Here is an 18,876-nt window from a genome sequence, read left to right as displayed (position 1 = left end):
TTATCTCCTATACCCTGTTATCTATTCAAATGCTGAGTTTGGATATGTTTCTCAGTTTTATTCAGTGTATTATGTGGAAGGAGAACTTGACTAGAAGTAAGAAACCCTGGAGTCTAGTCCTGATTTGATCATGTGTTAGCTGTGTGAAGTTGGGAAATTTACTTAACTCCTTTGATTTTTTATCTTCTTTAGGAGAAAGGAGATACCAAGGCTACCACCTGCTATCTCTGCCTTCCAGGACTGTCATGAGGATTAAAAGAAACAAGAGATGTGAAAGCATTTGGTAAATTGTGAAAAGACTATAAAAATAAATAAGATAGTTACAATTAAATTTTCAAATTTTGTGTCCCAGAATTTTTTTTTGAATATGTGTGGGTATAAGCTGAGCCTTGAGCAAATTTATGAATCAGGCACTAATATCTGGCAAGAACCTTTCCTACAGGTCAGCCAATGTCTTAAGTCTCCTTATTCAGTCAATCTCTCTATATCTGGACAACCAACATGGCATCTTCCCACCATTATGGCTCCTAGGACCATGTAGTACTCAGTGGCATAGCTGAAATAATTCAGTTTGATAAAACTCATAGAGGACACATAGTAGATGCTCAATAAATATTTCTGAATGAATAAATGAGGTCGGATATTCTATGAAGTGCTCAAATAAGCCCAGTGCATATAATTACTCACAGCCTATCAACAGCCAAGGAAAAAGAAGGTTCATACCATCATCTGTGTAGTCCACAAAATATAGTTCTGGAAGGCCAAGTGGAGATATGAAAATTGGATGGAATTCATCTCTGAATTTAATGCTGGGTCCTTAAGGAGAAAAGCATTTAAAGTAATTAGAAAAGGAAGTCAATGGGTGCTAACAGATGTTGCTCACTGATAATCCAGAGTGAAAACTGTGACACAAACAACACCATTTGCAAAAGAAAACAATGTAGCATTCTAAAGCATTCTAATAGATACCATAGGTATCTATTAATTAAAATGAACTACATTTCCAAAGAGTTTAAAAAGAGAGACAGATGTCTAGGTTACCTGAGCTAGACTAAGGAACATGCTTAAAAACCACCCACCCACTGCAGTGTTCCCCATAATGAGGGGGGCCTCAGGGAAATTGGCTTTCAGCTCCAGAAGGTCATTGAGGGTCACTGGGGCAATCCAGGTGGTCCTCTCCCCCAGGAATGTCAGCCTTCTCTTGTTTGGATCTTCTGCCATTCTCTGCAGAGAAACAAATCCAACAGGCTTTTGCGTAAGGCTGCTGAGCTACATGCCATGAGTATATCCACTGCTCTGGTTGTCCAAATGGTCTGATGGGTCATTTTAGTTTTCTGAGGTGACCTACCTTGTATTGATCAGGAAAGGATGGCCTGTTTGAAACTACTTAGATTGATAAGATCCATGTGGGCACCACTGAATAAACATCATAATAGGTATCTCTCCATCAACAACTACATATAGAGTAGAGCAAACTCTATATATAGAGTTTATATATAACTCTATCTATATTTGTGAAGTGAGTGTCTGAAGAGGAGGCATCATGGAAAATGAAAATGAAAGTGTCTTAGTTAAAGGGCCAGGCTTCTTGTTCTAGGTCTGCCCTAACAGTGACTCAAAGGGTCCTCATTTTTGGGGATTCGGTGTTTCGGTACGACAAAAATTGCTTATAGGCAAAATTATCCTTGAAAAATCTCTTAAATCATTCACCAGGTATAGTGTAAACTGTTTTTTTTTTTTTTTTTTTTTACAACTCTCTCTTTATATATACACACATATATATGTCATGTGTGTGTGTATACTCTTTAAATAGTGAGTCCAGGGGCGCCTGGGTGGCTCCGTTGTTAGGCGTCTGCCTTCGGCTCGGGTTGTGGTCCCAGGGTCCTGGGATCGAGTCCCGCGTCGGGCTCCCCGCTCAGTGGGAAGCCTGCCTCTCCCACTCCCCCTGCTTGTGTTCCCTCTCTCGCTGTGTCTCTCTCTGTCAAATGAATAAATAAAATCTTTAAAAAAAATAAAAAATAGGGCGCCTGGGTGGCTCAGTCATTAAGCGTCTGCCTTCGGCTCAGGTCATGATCCCAGGGTCCTGGGATCGAGTCCCACATCGGGCTCCCTCCTCGGGGGGAAGCCTGCTTCTCCCTCTCCCCCTCCCGCTGCTTGTGTTCCTGCTCTCGCTATCTCTGTCTCTGTCAAATAAATAAATAAAATCTTTAAAAAAATAAAAAATAAAAATAAAAAAAAATAAAAAATAAAAAATAAAAATAAATAAATAAATAGTGAGTCCAAGTTCCACACTCTGAGGGGTGTGTGGGGACTGTGACCCTCTGGGAAGCCAGTAGAATCATATCCCCCATCTCATGTTCTCTTCTGAGCATAGTCATGGAATGCAATGATGAACATACACACTATTTATATTATTCTATTTCTCCCCACTGAGTTGAAATCACAGAGGCTAATAGTAAGAATAATGTAATTCCATTATAATAAGTATCATTTTACAAAATATCTTTAACATATCTCACAGTGTAGCTGTGTGACCTTGAATAAGTTACCTATACTCTCTGAGCTCAGGATCTTTGACTGAAGGGGTGAACCAAAGCATGTCTGAGGTCCTGGCAGTACCAATCTTCTAAGCTATCTGCTTGAAATTATTTATAGTGGAACCAAAGAATTCATAACGTGGGTTATCACACTGGACACACTTCCAAATTCTAATGTCTAAAACTCAGTAATTCCAGAGCATACTGCAAAAAGGCTTGTACCACGTCATGTTATGAAACAACAAAAGTAAAGCGTCTTACTGTTAGTTCAGGAGGGAATATAGGTTCCTGGGATGGATCCAAGGGCTGGAATTCATCTTCATTATACAGTTTGGTACACATCTCAACAAAACAAAACAAAATACAAATAGAACTTCAGAGTTACTGAAAGATGTACAGGAATTTCTAAGTGTGAGACTTCAGAGTCAGGACCATACCTCTGACACCCCGGACACAAAATGGAGGTGCCAGAGTCACAGAATATCCCTGAGTGGAATTCTTCCCACCCTCAGAGGACTGTAATGGTTTCCTGGGCAGATTTACTTCCTTATTTGGCATCAGGAATTAGGTCTTAAGCTTCTATGCTGGGTCTCAGGTATTATTAACAGATACTTATTTGCCATGAGCATGAAGATGCATTGCTTACATCTCTCATAGTACTTGTTGAGGGGAAGGGTGCTGGTAAACCAGATTAAGGCACAGAAAATTGTAAAGCTTCTGAAGGAAAATGCTTCTGTGGTGATTGGCCTCATGAAAGTCATGGGCCTGCTAATTTTTGAAGCATTTTAAGACTCTTTACTTCCTGAATTCACTTCCTTTTACTTTACTCACCGAAAAGAAAGGAAATGAATACATTTGCATTTATGTGGGTATTTTTCAGTCAATCCCAACTGAAGGAGAACACCAGATACTTACTTGTTCCTGTCTATTTACAAAAGACCTCTCTTCTTGATCCATGCAACATTTTCCTGATCCTTTCAGTCCACAGACAGTTGATTCCTTAGGAAGTAATGCAAGAATTTAAAATAAATTCATTGGTCAGGTCTTAAAACATCAACCGCAGTACTTGCAGTCCCCAGGCCCCACAGGAGTGATGGAAGAAGTAACAGAGCATGTCTTGCCTTCAAGGGCTCTGTAATGGGGTGGAGCAGAGAACAAGCCAGTCATCACTGAACAATTAGGGAAAATTACAGGGAGCATGTAACCATGCTATGATAGGGTCTTGTTAATGTGTCACTCAAATCCCAGAGGATCATGAAGGAGGTCAGAGGAGGTGGGGTCAGCAGCTAAGGCTTCCACTAGGGTGAGGTAAATGGAGTAGTTAACAAGGTGATCATCAAAAAAACCCAAAAAAGATGGCTTTTCTTTATCCTAAGAGTGATACAGCATGTATCTTTAACAAAGTCCTGGGAAGGCAAACTGCTTTTAAGACTTACTATACACAAAGAAAAATAAACTGAAAACCTGAGTTTTATTTGGGTGTTATTGGAACTATTCTGAATTATTTGGGTGACTCAAGTCCCAAACTATTTTACCTTAATTTTCAGGACACTTCATGCAGACCCCAACTAGTGGTTTTGGCCTGAATGCCCTGGTCAGTTACTGCAACTCTAGCTAATTGTTTTCATTCTTGTTTGTCCTTTTCATGTGTAGACACAACCCAAGGCTTTGGGGTGCTTTGGAGACCTATGGTTTGACTTTGTACATGGAGTCAAAGAGTCCTGGGTTCTAGTTCCTGCTTTAACACATAGTAACTGGGTTGAGTTTGTTAAATTAGGAAAATAAAACCCCTCCCAAACAGGTCTTTTCGATTTAAATATGCAAATGGTATGCACAGTATCTGACACATAGGAAATGCCGCAGAAGTGGGGGCTGATACTTTTACCTGTGAGGAATTTTCTGTAGACTTAAGAAGGGATTTGGATTTTGTGACAATGCTGTGCACAATAAAGGAACGAATGACAAATAGCTGAATGTGGGAACCCAAGTGAGTGAGATAAAAATATCTATCTTTTCATAGGTAGATTTGGTCTCCAGGACAATAATCATGTAGCATTAGGTTGAATCTTGAATCCTACGAAGTTGCTATTTTTGTGAGTCAAAATGGTGGAAAACTGACAATTCATATGGTTCAACATGAATGGTATCTTACCCAGGATTTCAAAATAGCTGTGGTATATAAAGCTTTTCGGATTCTTCATTACTGGCCTTAAAGTAGATTTTTTTTCAAAGACTTTTTGGTATTTGGAATTAACTTGTGTAACTTGAATTGGTTTTGGTCAACCAGAATTATATAAAATTAATTTTACCATAAAAAATGGGTGCTAGAGGGCACCTGGGTGGCTCAGTTGGTTAAGCGACTGCCTTCGGCTCAGGTCATGATCCTGGAGTCCCGGATTGAGTCCCGCATCGGGCTCCCTGCTCAGCGGGGAGTCTGCTTCTCCCTCTGACCCTCCTCCCTCTCATGCTCTCTATCTCTCATTGTCTCTCTCGCAAATAAATAAAATCTTAAAAAAAAAAAAAAATGGGTGCTAGAAATCCATCCTAACTGAAACCTCGTTGATATTTAACGTTCTGAAAACTTAATATATCTCAAAACTACAGCCTCCCCCACCTCGTGCCATACACTAAATCATTCTTTTCCAATTTCCTTCATCTTGTCTGGTTCTTTAATCTCTTAACTTTGAGGATGACTTGGATTTCTTCTTAACTATATCCTTTATTGTCTGGAGGTTATGATTCTGGCAATCCCCTCCCTGAAAGTTATCTTGTTGGGTCCGTATCTACCACACTGCTCTCATTCCCTCATTCATGGAGGACTGCACTAGTCATGCCCCCATCCCTTTTCAGGCTTATCCTTCTTACTAGCAGGTGCCAAGAATTTTTCCCTTTGAAATACTGTTCCCATGTTACTCCTAGCATGAGAACAGACAATGACTATATATTGGTTACCACCTATAGGAATTTAAGGAATATAAGGAATTTAAGTCTAAATTCCTTAGCCCAGAATAATATCTTTTTGCTCCCATGCTTTGGCTACATCAGTTTCCTAGTTGAACCTTGGACATCTTTCTTTTTACTACTTCATTGCATTTTCTTACTTGGAACTTTCTGCTGGCCTCTCTTCACCCATTCATTCCTATCACTTCTTTTAAGACCTAGCTCAAAACTCCCCTTCTCCAATGTTTCCTTTGTGTCTTCCTTTCCCACTCATTAATTCTCTTTAATCCATGTTCCTTCAAAACTGATATACATGGTATAGAGGATATATTGAACTTTTAATAACTTGCTTTTTAATTATGTTTTTATTATTTCTTAGTATATATTTTTTTCTTTAAAAAGTCTATAGTCTTAGTCTATTAGTCTAAAATAATACAGACTAAGGAATAGAGTTCAATAGAGTTTGCATTTCTTGAAGTCATGTACCATATATTTTACTTCTTAGGAAAGTGCCTATTTTAGGACTATAAATAAGATACACGCTAAAGGTTTATTTAAAAAATACCAACAGTGGCATTCAACAACTTTCAATGTCAGAAAGGCCAACATGAGGGTGTTTTAGAAATAACTGAATGCAATAGATGATTTTATGTAAATGTTCATTAATGTATTAAATCAACTGAAAAAAATTTTTTATTTTAACTTACCGCACAGAAATGTTTTCCACTTTCTACAATTGGTCGGTATCCAGTACAGCGGCACAAATTACCTGATTAAGAAGAGATCAATTTGGGGGCACCTGGGTGGCTCAGTTGGTTAAGCGTCTATCTTTGGCTCAGGTCATGATCCTGGGGCCTGCTTCTCCCTCTCCTTCCGTCCCTCCCCCTGGCTTGTGCTTACTCTCTCAAATAAATAAATAAAATCTTTAAAAAAAAAAAAGAGGAGATCAATTTTTAAGGAATAGTAATGAAATATATTCCTTATTTGTGCTTCGTTTTTTCAGTGAAATAGCTCTGTTAGTAATCAGATTCCTTTTTTGTTTCTCTTGGAAACAGCGATGTTCTTCAAAAAAATCGTGATTACATTTTCTTCCTGAAATATCACAAAGGTCTCCATAATTTTTCCAATCAACTCTTCCTGCCTTATTTCCCACCCCTGTCCTAACTCATGTAACCCTGCCACTCCCATAACATCTCATGTGTCTCTTTGGTAAGCTTTTCTTACAGTCTTTTCTTTCTTACATGTTCTCTTAGGGAGAATATGTCCATTTGCAGGGCCCCAGCCTCCTTTTCCATGGCATCTGCTCTAACACCCAGCCAGAGCTGTACCACTCACTGTCTGGATCCTTTTGCAGGCCTATCATCAACTGTGCTAGAGTAGAGTCATTTATGTACATGCTTCATCTCCCTCAGTGGAACTTACATTCCTGGAGAAGGCGAGGAGTGCCTTAGATTTCATGAACCCTCCCGGTACAGCACAATGGGTGTTCAATAAGTACTTAGTATTGTTTTAATCAGTCAATATTTCCAAAGCATGGTGGAAAAGGTGAGGAAATGACTGTCTTTTTACAAAGTATATTCAAATTTTGTAGCCAGTATAAATGATATTTATGAAAAGGTTTTAATAAAATGAAAAAATTCTTATGTTATACTGTTAAAATTGTATATACAATATAAAATCATATATACAGTAACTACAGTATTTAAAATAAGAAAACAAAAACTATGCATAGAAAAGACTGAAAGGGAACAGAAGTATCTGTGGTTGTTTCCTGAGGGCAGAAATATGAATGAGTTTTTTCCCTTTTAATTATTTTTTTGCATTTTTCATAATAGGAATGTGTTATTTTTATAGTAAAAATTAATTTAAAGTGATTATGTTCAGATGCAGTTTAACAATTTCAGAAGCAATATAAATGTGTGGATTGGGTAGGTTTAAACATTGACACTTCTTTTAGTGTGGATTATTTCAATGAATAAAGATTATCCATTCATGTTGGGTTAAAATTATAATTGAAACCATAGGCCAAAGTTTTAGTAGTACTTTATAAGAAACTGAAAAATTTCGAGTGAAGAAGTTGTTGAGAAACAAGGGAAAATATTAAAGAAATTTTATATACCACTTACCATAAAATCTAAGTTGCATCCCTTTGTTTTAGTCTACATCTTTTTATCATAATACTAAATTTCTGTCTAGGTCTATTTACTGAAAGGGACAAAAAGCTTTCTTATAATATTTAGAGGTTTACTTTCACAGCTTTCTTCTAAGAACTAGGGGCCAGTTACCTTGAAAGTGGGTATGTTTGTTATAGAAAACTACATTTGTTTACATGCTTTTGTTTTGTTTTTGTAGAAAATTGTGTTTATCCATTAAATTTGATAGTTATTTCATTTTAGGAGACTGAATTTCTCACTAAGTTTATTTGTGATAAGTAGTTGCTGCCCATGACTTCCTAATCCAACCAGAACATAAAAAGTAAAGTATCTGAAAGTCTACCCTCTTTATAAATTTTTTTTAATTAACTGCAGTAAGTAGAGTTAATGAATGATTCTAACAGATTAATTTAAAAATAAACACAAAATCTCATTCTTCCACACTACCCAAATTTCCACATTGGGAAAAGATAATATTATAAGTGTTAGGAAGAGCCTATTTGAATGCCTTTGTAGAGGGACACTGGGGTCCATTAAGGGAGAAAGATTTATAATGAAATCAATATTGCTCCAGTTCTTGGCATCACTGCTCACAAAAGGAAGGCAATACTTACTGGAAAGTATTAAAGGCACTAAAGAGGCCTTCATGTTAGCCAGGTGCCTGGAACCTCAAAGTGTGCCACAATGTCTCTCCATGGGCTGGGATTTCTTTTTCTAGTTACTTGGGCACTTCCCACCCTAGGCCCTGCCTACAGAGGACTAAGAAGGCTCACCTCCAAGAGCTTTGGTTATCTGCTCCAGGGTTGGCTCTGGATGGTTCCTCAGCAGTGTGTAGATGGACATCACCATCCCTGGGCTGCAGAAGCCACACTGTGTGCCGTGACACTTGGCAAGTCTTTCCTAGGAGGAAACAGTACACTATTTATGCTTCAAACCTCTTGTTTCCCTACCTTGGACACTAGAAAGGAGTGCAGCTTATTTATTTAACTTTCCAGAAATGAGTGCAGGGGAAAAGATGTCGCTCTGGAAGAAAAATATTTCTATTTCTTGAAAATATTTCTATTTTTAAAAGCCTTTTTTTTCTCCTCTCAAGAAAAGCCTAGTGGCAGGTATTAATTAAGTGACTTTAGTCTCTCGACTGATTTCTTCATCTGTGAAATAAGAAGTGTAGCTTAGGGCACAAGTAAAATGCTTTGGAGTCCCACTCCTGTGAGTTTTAGTCCCTACTGTACCTCATTAACTGTGTGCCTTGGTGATTTACTTGACTTTTCTTCATCTTTAAAATTAGAATAATAATGATATCTACCCTACAGGATGGTTGTGAGAATAAATGAACGAGTATATGCAAATCACTTAGTCTCTGGCAAGTCATTTTCATCGCCTTCTCTATCTATATTATAGAATTTTTGACAGACTAAATGAGAAAATCTATATAAAAGCTTTGAAAATTGTCAAGTGTAACTTAGTAGTGTTGTACCATTCATATATTTAATTCATGCACATTTAACTTTAATGCATTTAAACAACAAAACAATAAAAACAGGTGGGGAACATGACTCTGTGGGTCCCTCTTGTGTTTCTTTTCTATGTGTCTCTCACAGGGTACTCAACTGGCTGGCTTGAGTGTGCTTCACATGTTTTTAAATGAACATTTTTCAAATGTTTCACCCCTAAGATGAAAGCCAAACACTTCATCTGTACCTCAACTGAAAGGACAGAGATTGTTCTAATGTTAGAGGGAAATGTGTTGGATTTATTGCTAGATGGCAAGTTGCTTCGGATGAGGCATATAAACCTGGCTGTAAATGTGATGGTAAATGGTTAGCAACCGAATCTCTGGGGAAAGTCTAATTTGTAGCTTCTATCAATTTTAGTAGTATAAAGTGTCCTTGTTTTAATTTAGGGGAAGGATGGGGCTTAGAAGTAAAGATATATCAAAACCAAAGAAGGAATCTTGATTTACACACCAGTCTCTAAGAAGAACCTTAGTTAGGAAGCACTGATTACGGCAAAATGAAAATTTAGAAGCACAGAGGATTTCAAAGTTGGTGAGAGTACAACAGACTATGTGGGATGTCTATACCAGCATCTGGTTCCAGGCCCATTACGATCTTACCTGCACGGGATGAATCCTGGTGCTAATGCTTCCTACACCTTCCACTGTGGTGACAGCAGCGCCGTACAGAGAGCAGATGGGCACCAGGCACGCTGTAACTGGAGAGTGACTGCGATGGGCATTTGTAAAGAGAACACACTGGAATCACAGGGAGTGAATACCGTCATTCAGGGAGTCCAGGGAAGTCAAGGGACTCTATTTCCCTGAGAGTACAGAGAATACTAGATAAAAACCCATAGATTTCTAGAAGTTTCTAGGAAAGAACTTACACATGGCTGGCATCAAATGGCAGAGAGAAATGGAGAAAAAGAATAATGAAGAGTTTTGTGTAAGACCTCCAAGAGACCCTCATTCTTTAGTATTTCTCATTCTAGAGAGAGGAAACCTTTTATTCTTCAGACAGCACACTGACTTGTATAAACCCCACCATGGGGTAGTTTAGCCCATTTTATTTTCAATCACGTGCAGCTTTTAAATATGCAGACACTCTGCTTGCATGCTGGTCCAATTAAATCAGAATCTGTGGGGCGAGATCACTTCACCACTTAAGCTCCTCAGCCAATTCCAATGTACGGCCATGTGTGGAAGCCACCCATTTATGCCCTTACCTTGATCATCTTCCCCACAGTAGAGTCTGTGTTAATGATGAAGTGGGTGTGGTTAGCACCAGATTCTCATCTCACTGGTTGGGAATGGGGTCCAGACCTCATTAGTCTAATTTAGCTCTTTATTCCCACTCAGACTAAGTCCTATTCTCTTTCAGTCATGGGGTATTGTCCTTCTCCTAGGGAATTTTTCCTTTATTCTCCTACCCTGGAAGACAGTAAGCTGTTCTGAAGAAAAGACAGGGGCACCTGGGAAGCTCAGTTGGTTAAGTGGCCTACTCTTAATTTTGGCTCAGGTCATGATCTCAGGGCCATGAGGTTGAACCCTTCATCTGGCTCTGTGCTCAGTGTGGAGGAGTCTGCTTGAGATTCTCTGTCTGCCCCCCCCACCCCCTGCACCCTCACTCTCTCTAAAAATAAATAAATAAATCTTAAAAAAAAAAAAAAAAGAGTGCTGCTCTTGGCTCCACCAGCCTTTTGGTCAGAGGTGTTTGGAAACCACCCAGCTGGCTGGTGGGGGACGCTGAGAGAGTGCTTGGTGTACAGAGAAAGAGTGTGCAACGGATCAATTTTTGTTTTTCGTGTCCTCTAAGTACCCCCTCTCCCCATATTACATGTAACTTCCTCCCTCTTAATCTCAACCTCCCCTCTCCTTTCTCTCAACAGCTCTTCCAGTGTTCATTGCTCTCCTCAGTCTTACCCTTGTAGGTCATCTGGAAAATAGAAGCATGAGCCCCATCCACTCCCAGCCCACCACTTCTCACCCAGGGTTGCAGTCACTCCCCTGCGTTCTAAGCCAGGAGGGAAGGAATCCTTCCTCCTCCTCTCCTGTGCTCCTGCTCTCATTTATTCTTCTCTCCCCATGGACCTGCTCCATCACCGATAGTCCTCCTAACCTTTCCTTTCTATAGTCTCAGTTCCCTCAATTCCCTCGAATTTAAAAGTAAATTCAAGTGTTTGCTGTCACTACACCAAACCAAACCAAACCCAATGTCTCTCTCCAGCTACTGGCCCATCTTTCTTTCCCTTCTTAGTCAAGTTTCTTCAAGAGCTGTCCACAACTTCTCAGCCTTTCAGCCATTCCTGTGCCAACTGTACCTCATCCTCCAGCCTCATCTCTCCACTGACCTTGCTCCAGGAGCAATCTAATGGCATTGGGTTACTCCCTGGTGTCTCATACTATAGAACACTTCTACCTTCTTGGAACGTTCTCCTCTCGTTGTTCCTCCTTCAACTCGGACTACTCCCTCTTCCTTGCTGTGAGATGCCGTTGTTCTACAGTGTCGTGCACTCTCTTAAGTTCTTCTGCAGTGTGCTACATTCCAGATGGCCCAGGGCTGAACATCTGCCTTCACCACCAACTGGCCCACATGATCTTGAGCCAGTTATTTAACTTTCTTTGCCTTGGGCTTCCTCTTTTTTCAATGTGAGTGATAGTAAGGCCTATCTCAAAGTTGCTTTGGGGACTAAATATGGTAATATATGCAAGCTACTTTGAACACTGCCTGATATATGATAAGCATTCAGAAAGTGTTAGCTATTTTTATTACCATTGTTGATATTTACGTTGATAGCTTCCAGGAAGTTATAGCTCCAGATGCAACCTCTTCTCTGAGTGAGAGAACTGTCTATCTCGATGCCTGTGGACAATTCCTCTTAGGTGTCCCGTAATTACCCTCGTGCAATGTGTCCAAAGCTAAATTTACTGCTTTCCCTTCCTCTGCTCCTCCTCTCCCAAGTTTCCTACTTTGTGGACAGCACCACCCAGTGACTTAAGACAAGAACTTGGAATCATGCCAGACAACTCCTTCACCACCACTTTCAATCATAGTGAGCAAATCTGCATTTTAGGCCAAGGTGATCTGAGACCCCATTCAGCCCTTCCAGGCAAAGAATTCCTCTTAGTGTATGTCAAAGCCCTAAATCTTCTACCAGGACAGTGTATCACTACTTTGTGTTTAAGCCATTCTTGCCTGACCCCCCCACTCTGAAATCTCTTGCTTGAAAGCAAAGAAGTATTTGTATAACAATAGAGAGCATGGCCCTGAGAGAGTGGCACCCAGGACAGATACACTCTGATGGAAACAAAGTCTATGGGAAAGATCTGGAGCTTACGAAGTTGTGGGGTGAGCAGGCTGGGAGGTAGTGTGAGTGCGATAAACACCTGGAAAGAAGAGAGGGGAGTGCCTGTGGGCAAGAAAAGGAGGAGGCTTTTCGTCCTTCCCAGATGTGCCTAGGGCCAGGCTTGGCCCAACACAAAGGATACTGGATCTTCTTGGTCTTGGGGTTGTATCTTGACACCATGACGGTGCAGGCACCGCAGCCCCCTCCCCCACAGCTGTACTTGGTGCCTGTGAGATAGACTGGAAGGAAGGGAGTCAAGGAAAAAGAGGTGTGCAGGCCACCTTGCTTTTTACGCTGTTCTTCCTGGGATACAGATAACGACTAATATGTTTTCTTGAGTCTCACGGAGGTTTCTTGTTTAGAGAGCTGTTCCATTATTTTGCATATAAATGAGCTCAATGATGAAAGATGAGAAGAAATCCTTACAGACTCACACTGCCTTATCTGAAACTCCCCTGGCCGGATGCATTTCTAATGTAAAAATCTCCATATTTTACAAAGGTAATAAGATAGTGTTCCCAAGTGGGGCTAGGGCAGCACCTTGTAATCAAACACATTAATATTTCTGCAGTGAACCATAGGGATATTCACACTAAATGGGGAACAGGAAGACTACCAAGGGCCTCGTGAGAGACCATCCAAATGAGGTGTAAAAAGGCTTTTGAATTCAGAGTTGTGGACAATGGGTCATTGTCGAGGTGCTGGGAAGTAGTGCATGGGAAAATTTGGAAAACCGTCTCTGGGAGGCTTAACTTGCACTGTTCACCAATGTATGCTTCTACCTTTTTATTGGATTAGAGAATATTAATTTAAATAACCATGGCTCCTGAACTGGTAATGTCAACAAGCACTGTGTACCTTTTCCCTGTAAGATGTTTGCATGTTTGCATAAAGAGAGAACAAGTAATATATTAAATCTCCTGCTTTAGGTTCTATAAGAATCTACTGAAATTTGCTTGGGGCCTTTTCTGGGTGAGTTTAAAAAGGATTTCATGGGTGGAGGTCATAACTGGTTTGGGCAGAATAGTGAGTTGAATGCGACATTAAGGGACAATACCGGCTAGAGCAGTGAATGATGGGTTAGGAAACCAGACTGCAAGGGGTTATGTAGTGAAAGACAGAGTCTGGAGAGAAAATGAGGCATCAGGTATACATAATCTCTTAGATAAATTTGGCAAGGAAATAACAGGGAGAAACAAAGTAGTGTTTTTAGATGGGTATGTTGGGAGGCAAAAAGACAGAAGTGGGGGAAGGAAGTGAAGATCCCGAAGAGAGGGGATAACATTATCTTGTATACCATTGAATCTCCAGAGCCTAACACAGTGCCTGGCTCTTAGTAGGTGTTCAATAAGCATATATATTTTAACTTATTATTTTGAAATATTTATAGTTTCATTGGAAGTTGCAAAAATAATACAGTGACAATACCTGTCACCTTGCTTCCCGCAAAGATGACATCCCACATAGCTATAGTACATCAAAAGCGGGAACGTGACCAGGGTATTACACTGATAACCAGACTGGGGAGCTTACTCAGATTTCACCACTTACACATGCATGCATACCATATATGTACAGTTCTAGGCAATTTTATGTCACAGACAGAGCTCTGTCACCACTGCCACAATTACTCATGCTTCCCCAAACCCAAGACATTCTTTCTGAATTATTTATTACAGGTCTGTTGAAGGTATTGGAGGGGTAGGGGGTGAAAAAAGGTCCAGATCAGAGGTGGAGAGCTGAGAGTACATTAGCTCTATGTTGGAATTTTGAAATACGTTTATTGAACCTTTTTTTCTCCAATAAGACTTATGAAAAGGTGTTAAGTGACAAGTCAGGGAAGTCCTCATGGGAGACCACTGTTGGTACCATGTACCCCTGAGCAGCTGGCTGGATGTTTTTACTTTAACACTCTTGAATATAAAACTGTCGTCAGGGGGCCACGAGACTCAAAGGGTCATAAAGTTATTTCGAAAGTTAGCACACTCATGCCTCACTGGATGATTCTTTTGGTTTTGTTCTGGTGAAAAATATGACAAATAAAGCATGGATCTCTCACTTTTGGATGCATTTTGTCAATTCCAACTAGACTCTACAGATTGAACACAAGGGTATTTACCTTGAGCAAATACAGGGTGACTTTCTTCAGAAGTCTTAGCATGCTCACTTTTTATCACCCAGTCCAGATTCATTATAGTAAAATATAAAGGATATGGACTTTCCTCAGGTAGTACAGGAGGTTTACTTCAGGATCAGCATTCTTCTCTATGACCTACATTGTGAAATGAGAACAGGGATTTTAGGAAGATAATACCAACATGTTAGGGCAATTCTAGCCATTGTTTTGGGGGCATGTTTTTGACAGATGGTACCTTCACAGGGGAAAAAAATAACAAAGGAAAACTTTCTAAGACTTGGAACCAATTTTAAAGACATTATGGAGCATTATTTCAATGTCTCTGAATATATATGACAATTATAAATTCTGGATTGCTTTTCCTTATAGTTACCCAGAAAGGGCCCAAATAGGGAAACAGATACATAGATTCCAAAACTGACTCAGATAACTCATGGCCATAGGAAGTCATAGAAGAGGTTAGCCAGAGATTTCTTAATGGAGCCATGGGGTGTCTGTTATAAAGGGAGCCCCTCCTGTTCCCATACCCTGCTCCCAGTCCCCTAGTGAAGTGGAGGCACCACTATGCAAAGGAAGAGCAGAAGGGAGCATGAATCTGGCTCTGCCTCTCGTGTCGCACTCCTGGCTGTTACTGCCAATAGATAGAAGCTGGCACATGAGATGAAAACTCTCTGCTTTCACTGGTCCAGACAGTTCTTCTGCTAGGGGTAGTCAGGCAAGATTAGAGAGAACGGGAGAGAAATTTACAAGGAAGTGTAGCTATGAGCCCAGAAACAGAGGACATTGTTCCATTAAAAGTGTTTACTTTTATCACCCCAGAAAAAGGCAACAGGCCACATTATTCTTCATATGCTGCCTCCTATTTCCAAAACTTCTGAGTCCTCATTAGATTTACTCAGCCAGAGATGAGCTTATCACCCCTCCACTCAGAATCATAGCATGAGGAGGAGGCTAAGTACAGCGGCATCTCAGAAACAAAGCATTAGAGTTAGATTCGCTTTAACACCCTAATTGTGTGGCTATGGGAATTATTTCCAAAGGTGGGAACAAAAGAGGGGGTAGGGAGTGATGGTGTGCAAACCAGGACTAATATAACGTCTTCCTGTCTCTATAATGGGGGAACACAGCCTGACGACCCTATTCTGTGTTATAAAGACATCGATACACCTGAGACAACATTTCAGTTAAATAGTAAACCTTCCCCAACCACTTTAGCTGCCCAATGAGTGCAACACTTGATTTAATGCTGTCTCCTTCAATCATGACATGGCCTCAGGTTCCAACGAAGAAAAAGATAAGATCAGACTTTGGGAAATTAATTAAAGGCTGCCAACTGCAATTCTGACATATCAAATATATGGTACTCCCAGTCATTTAAAAAAATATTTCAGTAATCATATGAGAAATACTGGTCACACCAATAGCCACACTCACAAAATTATATAGCTACATCCTGTTTCCTCCAGTAATTTATAGACACTTAGGAAATAAATCCCTTTTTAGCAAGTATATGAAAACAGGGGAAAGCTCACCAGTAATTGGAGAGATGCAAGCAGAAACCCCCGAGACAACACGCCCATTAGATTAGCAAACCTTAGGAAGTCTGATTATAACAAGTTTTGGCACATTAAAGATTGGCAAATAATCTCTTGGCAAGGAAACAGCATCTGTCATGCAATGAACTGTGGGAGAAGTAACTTGTGCAAGATTCTGGAAAGCCACTTGGCAGGACATCTGAAATCGGCAAGGTACAATCTCACTTAGAAATTTTCTTGCCAGTGTTGGTGAGGAGACACGTCGTAGGATGTTCACTGCAGCATTTCTTGGGGTAGTGGGGAATTGGAAGCATCCTATGTGTCTATTGCTAGGGTCCTGGATAAGCAGAATGAAGGATGTGCAGAGCCTGGAGAACTAAGAAGTCACAGGTTTTCAAAGAGCAACATGGATAAATCTCAAGAACAGTGATGAGTCACAACGGGAATTTATAAGTCACGATACCACTTGTGTAAGTTAAGAACACACACACACACTCGTGCACAACACTCTGTAGGCCAAACACTGTATATTTCAAAGATGTATCTATATTTCTAAATGACCATATGGAAAGAAGATGGGAAGGACATATATTTAAAATGCACAAGAGTGGATGCTTATGGGAGAAGGAAATAAAGAAAAGATAGGACATAAAAAGAAAAAAAAAGAAATAATATAAAACAAAAGAGGAGCCTTGTCCAGACTGTGATGATGGTGTGCCACAGCCAGAGATGAGTGTGCTTTGCTCAACTCTGTGCCCCTGGGTCTAAAGGAAGGAAAAACAACCACAAAAATAACAACAAAACCAATTTCTTCAAAGAGGTGTATAATTTCCCTCCTTTGGCCATCTGTAACTTGTCTTAGAAATTTGTAAGACAGAGAAGGTTAGAAACAGCAAAACATCAGCTGTGATTTCAAAAGATTGAAGATCTGGAGAGGGAATAATCATTCTAATGTGATATTAAGGGAGAAATGGTTTTATTCCCCAACAAAGGAAAAGCAGCAAAGCCCATTTTCCTCACACTCAGAGTAAGTTCTCAGCTTTTGAATTACTACAAATTGTCGCTCAGCAATAATTCTTCTGATGTTCCAGTTGGCTTCAGGTCATTCAAGATCCTGACTTACAGGTAAACATTATTGCTAAACCCAGACTTTTTCTTCGTTCTTTATTTTTTCTTTCTGTTGTTTAGTTCATAGGCCTCCTAAAAATGATGTTTCCCTGCTATTTGACAGGCAAAAATCCCAAGAATTTTTGCCTTGATTAAAGTTGTGTTTCTTTCTTTAGGGAAGAACATCAGTAATCTAAAACAACTGAAGCTTGAGAAGCAAAAGCATGAGCACCAAATGACTGTCCAAAATAATTTTTCATTTTAATAATTTACTAGTTTTTTTCTCTAATTTTCCCAAGGCACCTCAAACTTTCCATGTATTCATTTTGCTCATTAAAGTACAGGGTTGAGAACAACTGGCCCAGGCTAAGCATTAGAGCTGCCACATCTGTTCTGGAGAAGGTAGCTTAATTAGTCCTCCATGTTTCAGACAGACAGGCTCCCGCCTCTAGGTTAATTAATTAGTGTGAGATGATTAAGGCAAAACAAAATCATTCTTTGCTACTATTACCCTTAATGTCATATATGCCTTCTATTAAGATAGCATGGGTGAACTCAAGTAGAGCTAATATCCAAAAAAAAAAAGGGGGAATGACAATTTTTCATACCTGTGTCAGAATTGACTTTGGTTGTAATATAACAAAGAAAATGAGAGTTCCTTACTGATTCCAAAAGAAAAGCAAAGAGCAAGCAAAGGCCCCATTGCCTTAATACTCTGCACCAAACCTTGAACTAATGATCAATGTTCAGGTTCATACTACTATATATGCCTTGAAAAAGAGAGGAAAGGATAAAGACATAACAAGCGGCATTGCAGTGAAAAAAAAGTTAGCTTGGCTTTTGTCCCTGGTATACAAAAATTCACATTAATCATCTCATAAACTTACCTTTCTTCCATTCACAAAAAAAATCAGTTCATCAGAATTGGGAACAGAAGCCATCGTACCAGGAAAAGAATGCCTCCACCACAATAGACGTTTGTTTGTTTGTTTGTTCTAAAGAGCAGATATGTTAGAGCAAAAACCTGGGTAACTATCAGCCTTGCCCACTGCATGGGGTGATTTATAGTCACACTGCCACATGAGGAGCACCAACCAGGGCTCTCTGCCCACTCTGCCCACAGGGACTTTGAATGGTTCTTGGCAGTGCCCTGTTCCTCCTTTCTTACAAATCAAGTCAGTGTCTTTGCCCACCCCTTTTGAAATCTGACTGGTTTCCCCAGGGGAATGTGTTTAAAGCCAAGGACTAATAGATAAAAAGTGAGTTTTAAACTGGCTGTTATCTGGCCAAGTCATCAATCAACATAGTGCTATTAAAACTCCTAAAACTTTCTTTGATTTTTCCCGTGCAAAGGGAAGATTCCACCATGCATGTAACTGAAGACTTCATGTGTCTTTAAAACTCAACTATAACAACCTGCAAGTATATTCTCCTTCCTTAATCTTTTTTTGTACTCACCTTGTTTCTTCAAATTTAAGGGTTCATGACATCAAACTACCTAAAACCATAAACATGTACAGAGGCTTGCCATGCTCCAGTCTCTTCTTGGGACTCCTTTCATCCTTCAACAGCTTGGTAAGGTATTATCATCTTTGATTTGGAGACAAAGGAATGGAAGCACA

At 39.8% G+C, this 18,876-nt stretch overlaps 1 protein-coding gene across 1 annotated transcript in view; it reads right to left on the bottom strand.

The window, feature by feature from the left end:
* The window catches only part of LOC110591947 (aldehyde oxidase 4-like), a 58,647-nt gene extending 40,372 nt beyond the window's left edge, over positions 1 to 18,275 (bottom strand). The window contains 10 exon segments of the mRNA XM_021702938.1: positions 724 to 816; positions 1,080 to 1,224; positions 2,799 to 2,879; positions 3,453 to 3,536; positions 6,185 to 6,246; positions 8,404 to 8,530; positions 9,747 to 9,855; positions 12,618 to 12,714; positions 14,690 to 14,747; positions 18,142 to 18,275. Of these exon segments, the coding sequence (XP_021558613.1) occupies positions 724 to 816; positions 1,080 to 1,224; positions 2,799 to 2,879; positions 3,453 to 3,536; positions 6,185 to 6,246; positions 8,404 to 8,530; positions 9,747 to 9,855; positions 12,618 to 12,714; positions 14,690 to 14,747; positions 18,142 to 18,195 (910 nt within the window). The 5' untranslated portion in view covers positions 18,196 to 18,275.
* Between the last annotated feature and the right edge of the window lie 601 nt (positions 18,276 to 18,876).

This window comes from Neomonachus schauinslandi, chromosome 3 (assembly GCF_002201575.2).
Source record: "Neomonachus schauinslandi chromosome 3, ASM220157v2, whole genome shotgun sequence".
Lineage (NCBI taxonomy): Eukaryota > Metazoa > Chordata > Mammalia > Carnivora > Phocidae > Neomonachus > Neomonachus schauinslandi.
The sequence above is the reverse complement of the archived record's forward strand: the minus strand, read 5'-3'. Positions and strand labels throughout refer to the sequence as shown.